The following is a 14,977-nucleotide window of genomic DNA, read 5'->3' on the forward strand; positions in this document are numbered from 1 at the left end:
TTCAGACGGCTAGTGAAGCTACGTATAGTTACTGTAGTTAGATCTTGTTAACCTTATCACTAGTATCAAAGTTAAAGTAAAGAACTCATGCAATTATCGGTCTTGTTACTCAATAAACCTTTTGTTACTACTGGATGAGTTCGAGTCTTCTCCATCGAGATTCAGAAGACCTCATCAGTAACCAAGGTTTGAGTAGCACATGTTACCTGCCACACAGGTAACAAAACAGCAACTAATCTCAGCATCCTTAGAGATACAAAGAGGCCACCAGACCCTGATGCACTAAATATTGCCAAAAGTGTATTGCCTGGTCATTAGGGGAGAAGCAGACCTCAGCTACTGTGGTCCTGTGAGCTTGCCGAGGCTCACTGCCAAATCTAACTGTGAAGATTATTGCTGAGCCTCGTTACCAACAGTCATTACCAAGGATAATGCCGAACCTCACTGCAGAGCCTCACTACAGAGGATAATGCTGAACCTCACTGCAGAGCCTCACTACAGAGGATAATGCTGAACCTCACTGCAGAGCCTCACTACAGAGGATAATGCTGAACCTCACTGCAGAGCCTCACTACAGAGGATAATGCTGAACCTCACTGCAGAGCCTCACTACAGAGGATAATGCTGAACCTCACTGCAGAGCCTCACTACAGAGGATAATGCTGAACCTCACTGTTGAGGAACACTGCAAAGGTTGTGTAAAAATAATAATAGGGTAAGGTGTGTAAAATAATAACATTCAGGTACTTATATTAGGTGATTCCAGGATGCTGTGGGAAGTGAGGGAGGAGATTGCAGGGGCTCTGACTCAAATTTTTTATTTCCTCTCTGGCCATGGGGGAGGTGCCAGAGGACTGGAGAACAGCTAATGTGGTTCCACTATTTAAGAAGGGTGACCAAGTTTAATTAAAAGGGAGGCTTTAGTCACACAGGCCACATGCAAAAATTCAATTCATCATTACGCAGCTGCAACCTGTGTGTGCCTGCTAAACAAGGAATAATTGAAAATCACTTATTGTCACAAGTAGGCTTCAAATGAAGTTACTGTGAAAAGCCCCTAGTCGCCACATTCCGGCGCCTGTTCGGGGAGGCTGGTACAGGAAAGTAGAGAAAATACATGTTTCATGATATTATAATTAAGTACATGTGCACAAATTACAATCAGATAACAATATACATTATGTAATCTCAATAATTAATTGTGAATGGATACAGATAATTCCTAAAACAAATGTACACCTTTGATTGATACATGTAAATTATTTGCAAGATAAGCTGAAGGTATAATTGCCACTATATTTCTTTGTTCTGGGAGCTGGCAAGCTCCCAGATTTGTCTAGCTCCCCTACTATAGCTTGAATAAAAATCTTGAACTGGAACTCAGAGTGTCGCCTGGTCAGTTAAGGGCGTGAGGTACACTATAGTCGAATAGCTGTGAAACTCCCACAACTGATAGCACTTTCAAAGAGCCAGCACAGTAACAATGGGCCAAACAATCTCCTTCAGTGCTCTATGATTTTAAATAGTAATTAATTTAGATTTACACAGGACAAACGCCACAGAAACAGGCCATTGGATCCAACATGTCTGTACGAGCAGGTAAGTTACATTCAAGACACCTCTCATCCTTTCTTATCCATCAATCAATGTAAAAACTCTGAACCTGAGCATCGTTAGCCATGTACTATCTAGAATCATAGGATTTACAGTGCAGAAGGAGGCCATTCAGCCCATCGAGTCTGCACCGGCCCTTGGAAAGAGCACCACACCTCCACCCTGTCCCTGTAACCCAGTAACCCCACTTAACCTTTTTGGGCACGAAGGGCAATTTAGCAGGGCCAATCCACCTAATCTGCACGTCTTTGGACTGTGGGAGGAAACCGGAGCACCCGGAGGAAACCCACGCAGACACGGGGAGAACGTGCGGACTCCGCACAGACAGTGACCCAATGCCGGAATCGAACCTGGGACCCTGGCGCTGTGAAGCAACTGTGCTAACCACCGTGCTACCGTGCTGCCCACTCACCCCACCCACCCCGGTGAAGACAGACTCACCACTGCCTCCGAGGTTGACTGCTGCTGTTGAAGGTCTGTTCTTGGGAGTTTCTTTTTCACACAAAGCAGGTGCAACCGGAGTTTGTCGAACAGAATCTACATCGGTTAACAAAATAGAAAATATTCAAATTGCTTTTCGATCCCAAGGGAACAGTTTTCAGCTAATCTGCCCATCGGGGAATCGCCAGGGTCAGGTGGAGCACTGGTTCCACACTCTGCCCAGATTCACTGTCCATTGAAGACAACAAACAGCTCTATGGGCCCAAACGTAAAATCAGTGTCTGCATCTGATCCACTTGGTCTCAGAGTTAGATTAAAGTTACCTCCAACTTAATTTAAATTAAGGTAGAGTTAATCACTTACATGAATAATTAATTCAACAAGGTAGAAGTAATTTTATTTCGCACTTTAGCTGCGGGGCCAAACTTGACCATCAAAATAAGAATTACTTACTGTGGCGATGGACGTTCTGGCCAACACCATTCCTGGGCAAAAAACCACACCCAGGCTAAATTCCTCTCTGTGTTATCCTAACAAAGAAGCAATGGCAACATGAGGAAAACTTTGTACATAAGGAGCAGCTAGGATCTGGATTTCACTGCCTAAGAGTGTGATAGAGGCAGGTTCAATTGAGGCATTTATAATAATCTTTATTGTCACAAGTAGGCTTACATTGGCATTGAGGTTACTGTGAAAATCCCCTAGTCGCCACACTCGGTTGCTTATTTGGGTACACTGAGAGAGAATTCAGAATGTCCAAATTAAAACAGCACTTCTTTCGGGACTTGTGGGAGGAAACCGGAGCACCCGGAGGAAACCCACGCAGACACGGGGAGAACGTGCAGACTCCTCACAGACAACGGCCCAAACCAGGAATCGAACCTGGGACCCTGGCGCAGTGAAGCACCGGTGCTATCCACTGTGCTACCGTGCTGCATTCAAGAGGGAGTTAGATTATTATGTCAAAAGGAAGAATGCAGGGCTACGGGGAGAAGGCGGGAAAGGTACTAGGTGGTTAGCACTGTTGCTTCACAGCGCCAGGGTCCCGGGTTCGAATCCCGGCTTGGGTCACTGTCTGTGCGGAGTCTGCATGTTCTCCCTGTGTCGGAGTGGGTTTCCTCCGGGTGCTCCGGTTTCCTCCCACAAGTCCCGAAACATGTGCTGTTAGGTGAATTGGACATTCTGAATTCACCCTCCGTGTACCCGAACAAGAGCCTGAATGTGGCGACTAGGGGCTTTTCACAGTAACTTCATTGCAGTGTTAATGTAAGCCTACTTGTGACAATAAAGATTATTATTAAATTGCTCCTATGGAGAGCCGATGCAGGCCAATGGCCAAATGGCCTCCTCCTGTACTGCAACCACTCTGTAATTGAAATGAAAATGAACATCGCTTATTGTTACAAGTAGGCTTCAAATGAAGTTACTGTGAAAAGCCTCTAGTCGCCACATTCCGGCGCCTGTTCGGGGAGGCTGGTACGGGAATTGAACCGTGCTGCTGGCTTGTCTTGGTCTGCTTTAAAAGCTAGCTCTTTAGCCCTGTGCTAAACTGTCATCTTATGTTGATCATTTCCAATTCCTATCTTTCCTAGGATTGGAAATACTAGGCGGGATTCTCTGATCCTGAGGCTAAGTGTTGACGCCGTCGGAAAGGCCGTCGCTTTTCTCGACGGCGTCAACACGGCCCCAGGATCAGCAATTCTGGCTCCTACAGGGGGCCAGCAGGGCGCTGGAGCGGTTCACGCCGCTCCGGCTGCTGATCCGGCCATGGAATGGGCGCCGGGGGATGCGTGCATGCGCAGTGGGTCCGGCACGAACACGCGCGTGCACAGTCCCACCGGCGCGATTTCCGCGCATGCGCGGTGTCTCCCTTGTCCGCGCCGGCCCAGACATGCGCAGGAGTACAGGGGCCGGCGTGGAAGAAAGGAGGCTGGGAGACAGAGAGGCCGGCCCGCCAATCGGTGGGTCCCGATCGCGGGCCAGGCCACATCGGAGGCCGCCTCCGGGGTCGGACCCCCCCCCCCCCCCCCCCCCCCCCCCACAGGCCGCCACCCGACCCTTCAACGCTGAGTTCCCGCCGGCTGAGAGCGGGTGTGGACGGCGGCGGCGGGACTCGGCATTTCCACGAAGGCCGCTCGCCTCATCCCGGCCCGAGAATCGGCGGGCCGGACACGTAGAGCAGCCCGCGACCATCGCCGCTCCAACCATGGCGGTGCCAATGGCGCCGATTCTCCGCTCTGCAGAGAATCGCGTGCCGGCATCGGGGGGGCGGCATGGCGCGATTTGCGCCGGTCACAGGGATTCTCCAGCCCAGCCCCGGGCTTAGAGAATCCCGCCCACTATGTCTATCCAAACCTTCTGAATTTTAATGACTTCTTTAAGGTCATCCTTCAATTTTCCAAGACTCAATAGTGAATTGCATGGATATTTTAATCAGCAGTGAGTAATGGCTGAGGATAGAACACAAAAATCTAAGCACATGGAGCCCAGGATCATGACCCAAATGACCGGGTGTGTTGATTGAGCCTTTGCTATCTTTGTGAAATGAAATGAAAATGAAAATCGCTTATTGTCACAAGTAGGCTTCAAATGAAGTTACTGTGAAATGCCCCTAGTCGCCACATTGCGGCGCCTGTTCGGGGAGGCTGGTACGGGAATTGAACCGTGCTGCTGGCCTGCCTTGGTTTGCTTTCAAAGCCAGCGATTTAGCCCAGTGTCCTAAACCAGCCTCTTTGTAAAGATGAGCTTACCTGTCGAAGCTGATTGCTGCTGGTCAACAGGAACTGCTCTCCAGCGACATGATGTGCCTCCTGTTCCAATTGTTTCTGTCGTACCTGCAGGGTTCCAACATAACAATATCATTGTCCCTTCACTGTAATAGCAGATCCCTGCCAGTGCCACTCGGTTCTCCACCTTAAACATCTATCTCTTCAGATGATGGTGGAACTTCAGTAATTTTCTGGGTTCAATACACATTTTCTGCATTTGATGAGCACTCATCTCTCAGTTGCATATCTTCAACCAAACCTGCAACTCATAACTGCAGTGGGAATGCAGCATCAAACTGTCTGATGCCACAGAATGAAACCTCACCCAGCCACTGTCAAGTTTGAAGATTGGAAACCCAGGGTGTGACGACACTGAGGAAATCCTGGAGTAACTGAGGGGCAGTTTTGAGGAGATTGAGGCACCCCCAGTCTCATGTAAAGAAAACAGGACTTGCATTTCTGTAGAGTCGCTCATGACCGCAGAACCAAAGTGCTTTAGAGCCAAGGAAGTATATTTGAAATGTCGTCACTGTTGGAAACGCAGCATTAAAATGCACACAGCAAACTCCCACAATAACAGGTGATATTCACCAGAAAGCTTGTGTTCAGTGATGTTGGTTGAGGGATAATTATTGGCCAGACGTCTCCCCGCTCTACTTCAAAATAGCGTCACAGGATCTTTTACATGTTGGGCGCGATCCAACGGCCACGCTGCGTCCGAAAAGCAGCTCGCCATGGCGCAGCTTGGCCAATAGAAGCCGGGAGACCCTACTGCAGGGATCTACCTGGCTCGCAACGCCTCGCGAGACGTTGCATTGTAAATCCCGCCCATTGTGGGCGAGATCACTTTTCGGCAGATCTGCATATTACAGCGAGACAGCTAGTCTGACTGTAATATGCAGTTTCCCGAGACGTTGGGATCTTCGGGGACAAGACGAAACGTGCGGCTGGAATGTGCTCACCAGGTTCTCTCTGCAGTTCTGGATTGCTGTCAAATTACCCAGGGGATCGGAGGCTACCAGGCGCATGCCCTTTGGGCGGTGTGGTACCCTCGCACTGCTGGTGCCACCTGGGCACCCTGGCACTGCCAGCCTGGCAGGGGCACTGCTAGGAGAGTGGCAGGTTGGCAATGCCAAGTTGGCGCTTTTTGTGTGCTGGCGATTGAGCCGGGGGTTCCCTGGGGGGGGGGAGTGCCAGGGACCTTCCCATTGTGTGTTGGGGCTTGGGGGGGACACCCATCAAGGCCGTCATTTAAAAATGACGTCCCGATCTATCGCTGCACTGAGGAGTTCAGGCGAGTGGAGCTCCACTGTGCACAAAACTGGTCTATGTGCAGCCTCGGCCGCACATTCCTTGCTGAGGCCCCTTATGCAACACAAGTGCACAAGTGGCATTGTATAGCCGCGTGTTTCTCACTGCTGCAAGCATCAGGAAATACACGGCTACACACGCTTGCTGTGTGACTTTGTTCTCATTTAGTTGAATCGCGCCCGTTGTTTTGTAATTTGACAGCAATCCAGAGCTGCAGAGTGAACCTGGTGAGCACAAACCAGCCAAGCAATTAAACTCTGAGTAACCTAGGATTGTGTTTAATTATAACATTCAAACATTGAGCCTGTAAAATAACTGGCCACTTTACACAAGTGACATCAGTGAGAAACGCTGCAAAAGATTCCCTCGCATTTTAATCCAGAACACACTGTGCTTCAAAAAACATTTTCAAAAAAGAGATTGGATTACCCCCAGCAGCTCAGATGTTCTCACGAGGTCTTCTTTATTGACATGTATTCTATAGTTTTCCATCACTGCAAATAAACAACACGTGTATTATCACTAAACCTGACATTTATGAATGTATATCTATAAAGAAGAGAAGTAATTTGAATTTTTATAGCACCTTTCATGGCCTCACAACACCTCAAACTGCTATAACCTTGCTTCAGTCAACCTTCTCTGTTACCTCATCAAATAGCTCAATTATAAGAATAGGAGCAGTAGGCTATTTGGCCCTTCGAGCCTGTACGAATTCCTCAGATTAGTGCCCTAGGCCCAACAATCTTCAGCTGCTTTATCAATGACCTTTCTTCTATCAGAAGGTCAAAAGTGGGGATGTTTGCGGACGACTGCACAATGTTCAGCACCATTCGCGACTCTTCAGATACTGAATCAGTCCCTGTCCAAATGCAGCAAGACCTGGACAATATCCAGGCTCGGGCTGATAAATGGCAAATTACATTCGCGCCACACAAGTGCCAGGCAATGACCATCTCCTACAAAAATCATAGTATCTCTACAGTGGAAAAGGAGGTAATTTGGTCCGTTGTGTCATTTGACCCTCTGAAAATACCACCCACCCAGGCCCTTTCCCGGTGACCCCCCTAATCTGCACATCCCTGGACACTAAGGACCAATTTAAGGGCAGCACGGTAGCATTGTGGATAGCACAATTGCTTCACAGCTCCAGGGTCACAGGTTCGATTCCGGTCTGTGCGTAGTCTACACATCCTCCCCATGTGTGCGTGGGTTTCCTCCGGGTGCTCCGGTTTCCTCCCACAGTCCAAAGATGTGCAGGTTAGGTGGATTGGCCATGATAAATTGCCCTTAGTGTCCAAAATTGCCCTTAGTGTTGGGTGGGGTTACTGGGTTATGGGGATAGGGTGGAGGTGTTGACCTTGGGTAGGGTGCTCTTTCCAAGAGCCGGTGCAAACTCGATGGGCCGAATGGCCTCCTTCTGCACAGTAAATTCTATGAAATTCTATGACATTTTAGCATGGCCAATCCACCTAACCTGCGCATCTTGGGCTGTGGGAGGAAACCGGAGCACCCGTAGGAAATCCGTGTAGACACGGGGAGAACATGCAAACACCACACAGACAGTCACCCATAGCCAGAATTGAAGCCGGGTCTCTGGCGCTGTGAGGCAGCAGTGCTAACCACTGTGCGACCTTTCGAGAAAATCTAACCATCGCCCCTTGACATTTAATGGCATCATAATCGCCGAACCCCCCAGTATAAACATCCAGGGAGTTTCTGTTGACCAGAAACTGAACTGGACTAGCCATATAAATACTATAACTACAAGGGCTGGTCAGAGGCTAGGAATCCTGCAGCGAATAACTCACCTCCTGACTCCCGAAAGCCTGGATCACCATCTTCCCAGGCACAAGTGAAGGGTGTGATGGAATACTCTCCACTTGCCTGGACAACATTTAAAAACCTAAACGCCATCCCGAATAAAACAGCCCACTTGATTGGCGCTCTGTCCACCACCTTAAACATTCACTCTCTCCACTACCAATGCGCAGCGGCAGCCGTGTGTACCATCTACAAGATGCACCGCAGGAACTCACCAAGGTTCCTTCAACAGCACCTTCCAAACCCACAACCAGTACCATCTAGAAGGACAAGGGCAGCAGATATCTGGGAACCCCACCACCTGGAGGTTCCCCTCCAAGTCACTCATCGCCCTGGCTTGGAAATATATCGCCGTTCCCTCACTGTCGCTGGGCCAAAATCCTGAAACTCTCTCCCTAACAGCACAGTGAGTGTACCTGCACCACGTGGACTGCAGCGGCTCAAAAAGGCAGCTCACCACCACCTTCTCAAGGGCAATTAGGGATGGACAATAAATGCTCTCCTATCCCAGTGATGCTCATATCCCATAAATTAATGTTTTTTTTAAATTGCTGGAGCTGCATAGACAAGTTCAGGGGCATCAGAAAGGGATATCAAGTGCATTCCTCCACTTGCAAGGCACGATGGAGGAGTCCATCTGCCTTCAGACCAAGGTTATAACGCTGACAGGCCAACGCATCAATGTCATGGGTGGCGACTGCCATGAAGACATTGGTCCAGGACATTCGTCCTGCACTGCTGCGGGAGCTGTGCTCCGTGGCTCAGACACTTGCTGGCATCCATCAGTGTCAATGCCAGAGAGGGGATGTGGCATCTCGAGCTCACTCCAGATACCCCTCCCTCTGAAAGAAGTAGCCAGGGGCCAAGCACCCACAGGAAGGAGGATTAACAGGTGACTCCGGGAGTGTCTAACCATCCGAACCCCATCTTCCTGAGACCCCTTCAGCTCTTGCTCCACAGGTTGAGGAGGGTCGCACAGCCACACAGCTGAACCCCCAAAGTCTCAGCCCTCCAGAGGACACCCACCAAGGCCATCACAGACAACACAGCGTAGCAGACAGAAAGCAGCCTCCATCTCCGCTGTGGATGTTGGGGATAAACCTAAACATAGTGGCAGGATAAGAAAGGTGAAGAAAGTGTAATTTCACAGAATGGCATGGGTGTTAATCACTTGTATATAATGTAAAATAGTGTAAATAAACTCCCACCAATTTCACCCTAGGTAGGAGATAGACCTATTTAATGCTGCTTCCTGTATATAAACCACCTACAAAGAAAAGGATATGCATCTAAGTGTCATACTTCCATCTGGCTTGAGATCCATTTATCATCCTGTTCCTACGTTGCAAGGGGCAGTGTGATGAACGGTTACTGTATTACTGTACCTTATCATCATGTAAGGTGATGTCCCCTTTAAGACCGGGCTTGGAACCCTGGGGGACTCCGCCTCTAACTCCGCCCACTTGGGAGTCGTATATAAGGGGCCGCCTGGCAGGTGGCAGCCAGTAAGCACCCATCTTGGCACCAGGCTAGTTCTAAGCTTATTAAAGCCTTCTTTACCTTTTTACTCTCTAGTGGCGTTATTGAGGGTACCACAGGCAGTAAAGATCAGGCAGAGAGGAATGTCACGTTTGGTGCCAAGTGGAAAACGTGATCAAATACACGTCGAATGGATAAACAATCATTTTGGGAACTTCCGTGCAACCAGAGCAAACAGTAACTATTCCCTGCCTCATACATGAGCAGTGCCTTATACATGTGCAGAATTGAAGAACTCAGTGTCGCCATGTGGCACTGATACGGAGAGCTTGTGGTTGCTCACCTGCCAAAACAGGAATCAATCGGAGTTCCACTGTGCAGAATAGCTCCCACAGGTGCTGGGTCTGTGGAATACAGAACAGAAACCTTTTAGCCACAATATCACCATTGCTGATATTAGCTGCTGAACATAACATGGGTTATTGCTCAAAGCAGGGTCATGTTGTCGACGCATTTCACCTTCCACTCATCAGGCCATACACAAGAAAGCCAAGTTGCAAACAATCCCAACAGCTCATACTCCAGGAGGCAATGGTTCTGATTAGCCGAGGTACTGCCAAATAGCAGGGGTTCCCAAACTGGGTTCCGCGGAACCACAGGGTTCCTGCAGGGATTCGGCGGTCGGCCCGGCTGGGGCCCGGGAGGAGCGGCCAGGGTCGGGGGGGGGGGGGGGTCGAAGCCAAGAGGAAGGTGAGTGGGTGAGAGTGCGGATCTGTGGGAGAAAAATGTCTGTGAGGGTTGGTGAGTGAGGGTGAGAGTGGGTGTGGGAGCGTGAGTGGGTGGGTGCTCCCATTAAAAATGACAAAAAGATAAGACTTGGAAGTATTTGTTGAATAATACACGTGTACATATGTGGCATTAAAACATCTTTTATGTTTTGTTTTTGAATGTTTGTACCTATTGTGCAATAATAATCATTTTTTGTGGTTTAATTCTTCAATGTAATGAGCATGTTTCTCAGGGGCTCCTTCAGTGCGCTTGGAAGGTCAAACGGGCTCAGCAGCTGGATAGGTTTGGGAAACACTGCCATAGGTAATTCAAAACAAGTTGTACGGCTGGAATATATTGCTTTTGTTTGCAGAGAATGGGTCGCTAATATGAATATACGGCAACGCCTTAGTCAATCAGAGTCGACTGGCCAACTTTTAGAACATAGAACATAGAACGATACAGCGCAGTACAGGCCCTTCGGCCCACGATGTTGCACCGAAACAAAAGCCATCTAACCTACACGATGCCATTATCATCCATATGCTTATCCAATAAACTTTTAAATGCCCTCAATGTTGGCGAGTTCACTACTGTAGCAGGTAGGGCATTCCACGGCCTCACCACTCTTTGCGTAAAGAACCTACCTCTGACCTCTGTCCTATATCTATTACCCCTCAGTTTAAAGCTATGTCCCCTCGTGCTAGCCATTTCCATCCGCGGGAGAAGGCTCTCACTGTCCACCCTAACTAACCCCCTGGTCATTTTGTATGCCTCTATTAAGTCTCCTCTTAACCTTCTTCTCTCTAACGAAAACAACCTCAAGTCCATCAGCCTTTCCTCATAAGATTTTCCCTCCATACCAGGCAACATCCTGGTAAACCTCCTCTGCACCCGCTCCAAAGCTTCCACGTCCTACCTATAATGCGGTGACCAGGACTGTACGCAATACTCCAAATGCGGCCATACCAGAGTTTTGTACAGCTGCAACATGACCTCATGACTCTGGAACTCAATCCCTCTACCAATAAAGGCCAACACTCCATAGGCCTTCTTCACAACCCTATCAACCTGGGTGGCAACTTTCAGGGATCTATGTACATGGACACCTAGATCCCTCTGCTCATCCACACTTCCAAGAACTTTACCATTAGCCAAATATTCCGCATTCCTGTTATTCCTTCCAAAGTGAGTCACCTCACACTTCTCTACATTAAACTCCATTTGCCACCTCTCAGCCCAGCTCTGCAGCTTATCTATGTCCCTCTGTAACCTGCTAAATCCCTCCGCACTGTCGACAACACCACCGACTTTAGATCTGCAAATTTACTCACCCACCCTTCTGCGCACTCCTCTAGGTCATTGATAAAAATGACAAACAGCAACGGCCCCAGAACAGATCCTTGTGGTACGCCACTTGTAACTGAACTCCATTCTGAACATTTCCCATCAACCACCACCCTCTGTCTTCTTTCAGCTAGCCAATTTCTGATCCACATCTCTAAATCACCCTCAATCCCCAGCCTCCGTATTTTCTGCAATAGCCTACCGTGGGGAACCTTATCAAACGCATTACTGAAATCCATATACACCACATCAACTGCTCTACCCTCGTCTACCTGTTCAGTCACCTTCTCAAAGGACTCGATAAGGTTTGTGAGGCATGACCTACCCTTCACAAAGCCATGCTGACTATCCCTGATCATATTATTCCTATCTAGATGATTATAAATCTTGTCTCTTATAATCCCCTCCAAGACTTTACCCACAACAGACGTGAGGCTCACCGGTCTATAGTTGCCGGGGATGTCTCTACTCCCCTTTTTGAACAAAGGGACCACATTTGCTATCCTCCAGTCCTCTGGCACTATTCCTGTAGCCAATGATGACATAAAAATCAAAGCCAAAGGCCCAGCAATCTCTTCCCTGGCTTCCCAGAGAATCCTAGGATAAATCCCATCTGGCCCCGGGGACTTATCTATTTTCAGCCTGTCCAGAATTGCCAACACCTCTTCCCTACGTACCTCAATGCCATCTATTCTAATAGCCTGGGTCTCAGCATTCTCCTCCACAACATTATCTTTTTCCTGAATGAATACTGACGAAAAATATTCATTTAGTATCTCGCCTATCTCTTCAGACTCCACACACAACTTCCCATCCCTGTCCTTGACTGGCCCTACTCTTACCCTAGTCATTCTTTTATTCCTGAAATACCTATAGAAAGCTTTTGGGTTTTCCTTGATCCTACCTGCCAAATACTTCTCATGTAAAGTCATGAGACTTTTAAAGCACCCTTTTCTCCTGTAGTATAAATTTTGTGGTTGCTTGAAATTTGGTATTCTTGCATTTGTCCTGAAGAGTAGCCATGATGTGGAGATGCCGGCGTTGGACTGGGGTGACCACAGTAAGACGTCTTACAACACCAGGATAAAGTCCAGCAGGTTTAGCAGGGGGGGGATCGATAGTGGGGGAGATTTTCTCGAGGGGAAGTGCAGGGGGGGATTTGGGAAGGGGTGGAGGGGGTTCAATGTTAATAATGGAAAGGGATGGGTCAGGTTCATGGGACAAGGCCCGGTGGTATGATGGTGGTGGATAAGAAGGGGCGGGTGAGAGACCCGCAGTAAGGATAGTCATGGAGCGTGAGGGGGCTGGGAGGCCCAGTCAAGAGATCAAGGGTGCTTGCGCATCTTAAAAGTTTGAATGTAGCAATGCTGCAGGAGACTCACCTGAGGGCGAAGGACCAAGTGAGACTTAAAAAGGGCTGGGTTAGTCAGGTGTTTCATTCTGGATTTGACAGAAGAGCTCGAGGAGTAGCGGTAATGGTCAGCAAAAGGGTACGGTTCCAGATGGAGAAGGTGTTTGCAGATCGGGGGGTAGGTACGTGATTGTGACAGGGGTGCTAGAGGGGAGGCTAGTGGCACTGGTAAGTGTATATGGTCCCAATTGGGATGATGTGGGATTCACGAAGAAGATGTTTGGGGCCATCCCCGACTTGGACACACACAAACTGATAGTGGGGGGGGGGGGACTGGAACTTAGTGCAGGAGCCAAATTTGGTCACGGCCGCGCTCGCTGGCCCCGTCAAGGGGAGCAAAGGCGCTGGCTGAGCTAATGGTGGAAATGGGAGGGGTGGACCCTTGGAGGTTTCTGCACCCAAGGGAGCAGGAGTATTCGTTTTTCTCGGCGGTCCATAAGGTATACTCGCGGATCGACTTTTTCATGGTGGGGAAGGCACTGCTGACTGGGGTAAACGGGTCGGAGTACTCGGCAATTGTAATATCAGATCATGCTCTGCATTGGGTGGATATGGTACTGGAGAAAGGGATGGTACATACACCATTGTGGAAGTTAGATGCGGGACTGTTGGGGGACCGAGGATTTGGTGACAAAATTGAAAAAGTAATCGAGGAATATGTACGTTTTAACTGCATGGGTGAGGTGTCAAAGGCGGTTGTCTGGGAGGCTTTAAAGGCAGTGGTGAGGGGTGAGGTGATCTCGTTCAAGGCTAGGCTAGACAAAGAGGAGAGATTGGAACGTGTGAGGGTAATAGATGAGATGCTGGAGGTAGACAGGAGGTATGCAGAAGATAGGGACCCAGCGCAGTTGAAAAAGAGGAAGGAACTCCAGGCAAGCTTTGACCCACTATCTACCAGGAAAGCGGTAGATAGGCGAGGCAGTTTACGAGCATGGAGAGAAGGCGGGTCAGCTCCGTAGAGAGGCTGTGGCAAGGGAAATTGTCCAGGTGCGAGACAGGGCAGGGAAGTTAGTGGTAGCTCCAGATCAGCTTAACAACGTCTTTAAGGAATTCTATGAGAGGTTGTACAGGTCAGAGCCACCTGGGGGAGGCCGGGAGATGCAGGAATTTCTAGATGGGCTGGAGAACCCGAGGTTAGGGGAGGGAGACAGGACTACATTAGAGGGGGCGATAGTGGAGCAGGAGATAAAGGATGCGATTGGGAGGATGCAGTCGGGGAAGGTGGCAGGGTCGGATGGGTTTCCGGTGGAATATTATACAAAATTCAAAAATAAGATGGTACCGCTGATGGTGGGGATGTTTGAGGGGGCGATAGGGAAGCAGGTGTTACCACAAACCTTGGGACAGGCATCGATTTCCCTGTCACTTAAGAAAGATAAGGATCCGACGGTGTATGGGTCGCATAGGCCCATATCACTTTCAAACGTGAATGCAAAGATATTGGCGAAGGTACTGGCGGGTAGGCTAGAGGAGTGCCTCCCGAAGGTGACAGGTGAAGATCAGCCGGGGTTTGTGAGAGGGAAGCAGCTCTTTTTGAACATTAGGAGGGTATTGAACGTGGTTATGGCACTGGCAGAGGGGAGGGAAACAGAGGTGGTTGTGGCATTGGACGCCGAGAAAGCATTTGGCCGGGTAGAATGGGGGTACTTGATGGCAGTTCCAGAGCGGTTTGGAATTGGACTCAGATTTGTGGACTGGGTCAAGCTATTATATAAGGAGCCTAGGGCCAGCGTCCACACAAATAACATCAGCTCAGAATACTTTTCTCTCCACCGTGGGACTAGGCAGGGATGACCTATGTCCCCCCCTGCTGTTTGCACTCGCGATTGAGCCATTGGCCATCGCATTAAGTAGTTCTGGGGTATGGAAAGGGATAGTGCGGGGGGGGATAGAGCTTAGGGTGTCCTTATATGCTGATGACTTGTTACACGTGTCGGAACCAAGTGTGTCAATGGGGGGAGTACTGGAGCTGCTTCGGGAGTTTGGTCTTTCTCAAGATACAAATTAAATCTGG

At 49.1% G+C, this 14,977-nt stretch overlaps 2 protein-coding genes across 2 annotated transcripts in view; both read right to left on the reverse strand.

Annotated features, from left to right (window-relative positions):
• The window catches only part of poln (polymerase (DNA directed) nu), a 459,972-nt gene extending 450,059 nt beyond the window's left edge, over positions 1–9,913 (reverse strand). The window contains exons 1-4 of the mRNA XM_072517547.1: positions 9,781–9,913; positions 6,564–6,628; positions 4,806–4,889; positions 2,056–2,151 (exon numbers count right to left, since the gene is read on the reverse strand). Coding sequence (XP_072373648.1) covers positions 2,056–2,151; positions 4,806–4,889; positions 6,564–6,628; positions 9,781–9,913 — 378 coding nt within the window. The remainder of the gene's footprint in view (positions 1–2,055; positions 2,152–4,805; positions 4,890–6,563; positions 6,629–9,780) is intronic.
• Positions 9,914–10,425: 512 nt separating this feature from the next.
• Positions 10,426–14,977, reverse strand: part of LOC140429958 (uncharacterized) — a 234,301-nt gene continuing 229,749 nt past the window's right edge. Inside the window, exon 10 of the mRNA XM_072517548.1 lies at positions 10,426–10,500. Coding sequence (XP_072373649.1) covers positions 10,426–10,500 — 75 coding nt within the window. The remainder of the gene's footprint in view (positions 10,501–14,977) is intronic.

This window comes from Scyliorhinus torazame, chromosome 9 (assembly GCF_047496885.1).
Source record: "Scyliorhinus torazame isolate Kashiwa2021f chromosome 9, sScyTor2.1, whole genome shotgun sequence".
Lineage (NCBI taxonomy): Eukaryota > Metazoa > Chordata > Chondrichthyes > Carcharhiniformes > Scyliorhinidae > Scyliorhinus > Scyliorhinus torazame.